Below are 4940 nucleotides of genomic sequence, written 5' to 3' on the forward strand. Positions count from 1 at the left end.
CTTTCTATTTCTTTTTTCTATGTAAGCTCTGAGAGGAGCATCAGTGTCATCATCAATTCCCCCCTCATCAATTGTTCTGTTCTTTGTTCTTGATGATCTCAAATTCCTATGCTGTTGCAAAGGGGGCTCCTCTGCAATAACAAATAAAAGAGTTAAATTAAAAATAATTTATTATAATTGTTACAAGTATTTAATTATTTTAAATAACATAACTGTGGCGCTCTTTACTTGATCTGACCACATCATTTTGTCTGGACTCAACGTCAACACGGTCATGAACATCGACCCCTCGATCCTCTACAGCTGCTATACAAAATGTTACTTTAATCCAAACACCAATTGCAATTACATATAAAAAATTTAATAGCAAATGTATACCTCCACCACTGGGATGCACATCATGCGAACCTTCGGCATCCACAAATTGTGTAGAAAGATTGTCAGGTTGCATTCCAACATCCTACGCATTGTTATCATTGCTTGCTTAAAACATATATACTCACTTTATATTGGAACTTAACATCAAATAGACTAATTGGTAAAGTGTTCAATTTGAAATAAATTTCATTTAGCTTATTTACCTGTGGCTCAGATGCATCATTATTAGAACCTTCCACATTAATTTCAGCTCGTAGCTGTTCAGCCATAGCTCTATAGCCTTGTTGGAAGCCAATTCTCTTATCCTCTTCTGTGAGGCATCTCTTGAACTCTGAGCCCTGCATTTTTGCATGGTATGGTGAATTTTACTTGCATTGTTTCATCAACCAATGGAGGGTAGTTAAAATATCAACAACAAATCATCTATATCCATCACAATATAATAGGAGAAAAATCGAGCAATTTTGATGGAGCAATCTACTATATAAATGTTGCGTTTTTGTATGCTTTGCTTGTACCAACATATTTTCTCCAAATTCTTAAGTTGGGTAAGAGTTAGTTCAACTCTTTGGAAATAAAAATGGCTGCAAGTGCTGCTGCATTCCCTCATTCTTTCAATCACTTCCTTTATTCTCAACTATTGGAGGAAAATTCAGTCTCAACCATGGCCTCCATTTGTGAGATTTCTTCATATGAGGATTTTGTGAACGAAGAGAAAAGTGAAATATTAGTGATTGGAGCCACTGGTTATATTGGTCACTTTGTTGCTCTTGCAGCTGTAAATGAAGGCCATTCTACCTATGCTCTCATTAGACCCATCACTGCCCATGATTCTGCCAAAGAAAAGTGCCTCTATGAATTGAAAGATTCTGGTGTTAACATTGTCTATGTATGTCACTAGCTCGGTTCATAACTAAGATTTTGTGGTAGATATGTATGGCACAGTTGTAAAGTGTGTGTACTTGTTTAAAATATTGATTTTACAGGCTGTAGATTGTTTTGATTGGTCATATAGGTTTAGAATATATGATTAAGCTTTGCTTGTTTGTTCATGGTAACTACTATTGCAGCTATTTGCTAAATTGTTAGATAGCGGTCATCTCACAAATAATCATGTTTGACTGTCTTGTTGTGAAGTTGGGCATTTAGAAATTATGTTAAGAAGGGGTGTTCGGTCAGTGATCTCCTTATCAATGAGTCTAATTTGGTTGGGATCATGAGCTATATTATAGTTGTAAAAATTTGTGTTGTAATGGGTTTTATTAATGTCTACATGTTCTGTAATGGGTCTTATTAATGTGCATGTATATTATAATGGGTGTTCTGCAGGGAGATTTAAGTGATCATAATTCAATGGTAAAGGCCATGCAAGGCATTTATATTGTTATTTCAATTGTGGGCGGTGGTCAACTTACAGATCAACTTAAGATTGTAGACGCCATTAAAGAAATTGGCACTATTAAGGTCAGAACATAGGACCCTAACATTATTACCATGAATGCTTGTTAATTGTAATAGACTTAAGAATTGTTGAACTTTGATGCAGAGGTTTCTTCCTTTGAAATTTGGGCATGATATAGATAGAGCCAATCCAATAGAACTAGGGCTAAGCTTTTACAAAGAAAAGAGAGTTATTAGGAGGGCAATTGAGGCATCCAACATTCCATACACTTACATCTGCTGCAATTCTATTGCTGGGTGGCCTTACTTTTATCATACCCATCCCTCTAAGCTTGCTCCTCCCCAAGATCAGTTTGAAATCTATGGAGATGGAAACATCAAGGGTGAGATTTTAAATAATGTCATATTAGTAAATGAAGGAATCTTCACTAATCTAGATTGCAGAGTCTGACTTCAATCGTTGAATTGTTTATATTGAATATGAAAATCCACTACTGTTATTATATTCTGTTGACCTATTTATAATTGATGAGCTAAATAAGGGAGTCCTAGCATTTTCCATCACATTATATAAAAAATTTGATACAATTTCTCATTTACTAATACTTACAACTCTTGCTTGAAGTTTCAAAAAACCACTAGAGCTGAGCTTGTGTGTCCCGTGCTTTTCTAGTCTTGCCTTTGTTGCCTTTGATGTGTCAGGCAATCTATGAAAAGTTTGAAATATGTTAGATAGTATAAATATAGAGGTTAATTAGTACATAATTAGATTCTCAACAGTATCACATACCTTGTTGTACTCTCCACTGGTGTAATATTATTTTTCTTGTTAGCTTTATACTTTCCATCCAAAATCAGAGCCTACCACTCAACCTCAGGAACATAGGGCGGACGCTCGTACTTGGGGTTATCCCGTAAATTTTTTCTGTACTGGTCCCTAATATACTTCAAACATAAACCAACTTTTTCAAGGAGCTTGTTTCTCTCGAATGCACGAGGTCCAAAGAGTTGGGTCATGCTCTCTATAAGATCATCCTTCAACAGTTTGCGTTGGTTATTCCACCTTTTAAGTAAAAAAAAACATGTTAGACTCATAAATGAAGTGAAGCTACCTTTAATATAGTTCAAGAAATGGATGAAAAGGAAAACTATTATAGCAATGATATGAAATCAAAATAGTGGTTTGGGGTTTTATTTAGGATATGATGTTCCACCAGGTACGCATGGTGGGCTCGAATATTTGCAAACACTCATCACCAAGTTTTCTCCAAAAAAGATCATTCCCTACAAAACAATCATGGGATCATTAGTCGATGAAGAGTGATCAAAAACTAAATTACTATTATATCACTATAGAATAATAATAACTTTAAAGTACTTGGAACTTTGGCTACTTTTAATGGAATGCCTTCATCGTCGCTGATGATCAATGTGACATCCTTCACCGTTCCCGTACTAGGAACATAGGAACATCTAGGAAATGATGTTGCAGCTCCTATTGCAAAAAGTTTCATAAGTTTCATAAGTCTTTGTCACGAACTATAAAAGAAAAAATAATAATTGATGTTAAAAAGTTGTCAAAAAAAAATTGTTTGTTGCTATCATAAGAGAGAAAAAGAGAGATTTGTGTACGAGCGGATGGTGCAACAGTCGATGCCTGTACGCTATGTGTTGTTGACTCAGTAGTCGGAAAGGATTTGTGGTTTTCCTGGATGGAGGCGGAGTCATCATAGGATTTAATTGATGTGAAGCTGAAGAATAAAATTGTTAGAGCATGCATAAATATAGAACGCATGGACTAGCATGGACAAGATTGTTAGAGCATTAAAAAAAGGATTGTTCGAGCATGTATTGTCAATGATTATGATCATTCCTATATATATTCAGTGGAAAACAAAAGTGGGGAATGGAACATGCAATCTACCTGAACCACCTACAACACCCTCATCATGGGAATGGGGCTCAAAATCACGCAAAAAACTCTATAAAGACAATGCATCCATATTTTAATTAATGCCATGAGTATTTGTGCAGCCGCTGCAAGCCTGGGCAAAAGGGCGAATGAAGATATCATTTTGGCTGAGGGTCCGAGCAAAAGAACAAGGAAGAGCTCGAGGAAGAGTGCTATGAAAGCTACTGCTACTATGGATGTTGTTTCCATTCAAGAGACTACTACAATTGGTAAGGAAGCAGCTAAATTGATCCTGGCACTGCAATAGTGGCACTGGGGTGGGTTCTCTGGTTTGGTGCCTGTCTGGTATTGGTCGTTGGTTGGGGACTCTGGTCTTGGTTTCTGGTTTTTTAAAGTTAAGACTATTTTTGGTTCCAGGTCCCTGTAAAACCTGGGTTAGTTTGTTTTTGGACTTTTCTAGTGGTTTCAGGTCCCTGTAAAACCTGATTTTGATACTGTTCTTCAGTTTGTTGTAGGTTTTTTCCTGGTTGGGCTGTCTTGCTTTATCGTTCTGTTTTTTGTTAAAGGGTTTTGGGGTCCCTTCAAAACCTACTTTTACCGTAATCTAAAACATAAAAACCATTATTGAACTCTTGTTATAATTAAAAATTTCAGTAATACTTACATTTAAGGTTTTAGAGGTGTGCATCAATTCAACTCCCCTTTCTCTTATTTCTTGAGTAGTAGGCTTTATGGTTGCCAAACGTAAAATTTCTCTGCCAATTTTCTTTAGCAACTTTTTAGTTGAACCGATCGGGTCATTGGTGTCTGCTAAATCAATATAAAAAGGGTCCTCCTCAAGGGGGGGTTGCTGATCAGGGACTGCAGGTTCCTTTCCCTCCCTCCGACCACTGGCCCTCTGTGACAACAATAGTATTAGTATTATCAAAATTACTCCAAAAAAATGAAGAAAACAACATTAAAAAAATAACATTTTTCTTCTATCTAGTTTGCACAATTACAATGAGTTTTACTTGCTCGTGCGTAGATGAGTCGAGAACATCGCCAACATCCCTTCTGGGTGGTTGCTCCATATTGTGCCCCTATGTCAAAGATCAAGTATAAAAATGTTAGCAAAAAATTTATTGACTAAATGGTATGTTGGAGTCATTGATTAGAAGTTGGTTTAATAGTATGTACCACCCCCATGATAGTAGCCTCGTTTGTATCTGTGCGGTTCAAATTGTAATCAATAAGAAGCTCTTCCCCT

General features: G+C 36.3%; 1 protein-coding gene across 1 annotated transcript; it reads left to right on the forward strand.

Moving 5' to 3' along the window:
• The first annotated feature begins 1042 nt into the window (after window positions 1-1042).
• Window positions 1043-4255, forward strand: LOC149552341 (leucoanthocyanidin reductase-like). Its single transcript, XM_089790195.1, has 6 exons — window positions 1043-1267; window positions 1708-1842; window positions 1925-2162; window positions 3814-3836; window positions 3999-4075; window positions 4207-4255. Exons 1-6 carry the CDS (start codon window positions 1043-1045, stop codon window positions 4253-4255), a joined length of 747 nt encoding a protein of 248 aa, XP_089646321.1.
• Window positions 4256-4940: the final 685 nt, after the last annotated feature.

Source organism: Cupressus sempervirens, chromosome 6 (assembly GCF_028749045.1).
Source record: "Cupressus sempervirens isolate cs-2001-9-10 chromosome 6, ASM2874904v1, whole genome shotgun sequence".
NCBI lineage: Eukaryota > Viridiplantae > Streptophyta > Pinopsida > Cupressales > Cupressaceae > Cupressus > Cupressus sempervirens.

Bases quoted from the DNA above. Each gene is read 5' to 3' on its own strand.
- LOC149552341 (XM_089790195.1), top strand. From the start codon at position 1,043: ATGGCCTCCATTTGTGAGATTTCTTCATATGAGGATTTTGTGAACGAA. The intron at 3,837-3,998 runs GCGAATGAAGAT...GCACTGCAATAG, and splicing joins CTGCAAGCCTGGGCAAAAGG to TGGCACTGGGGTGGGTTCTC. The intron at 4,076-4,206 runs GTTTTTTAAAGT...AGTTTGTTGTAG, and splicing joins GACTCTGGTCTTGGTTTCTG to GTTTTTTCCTGGTTGGGCTG.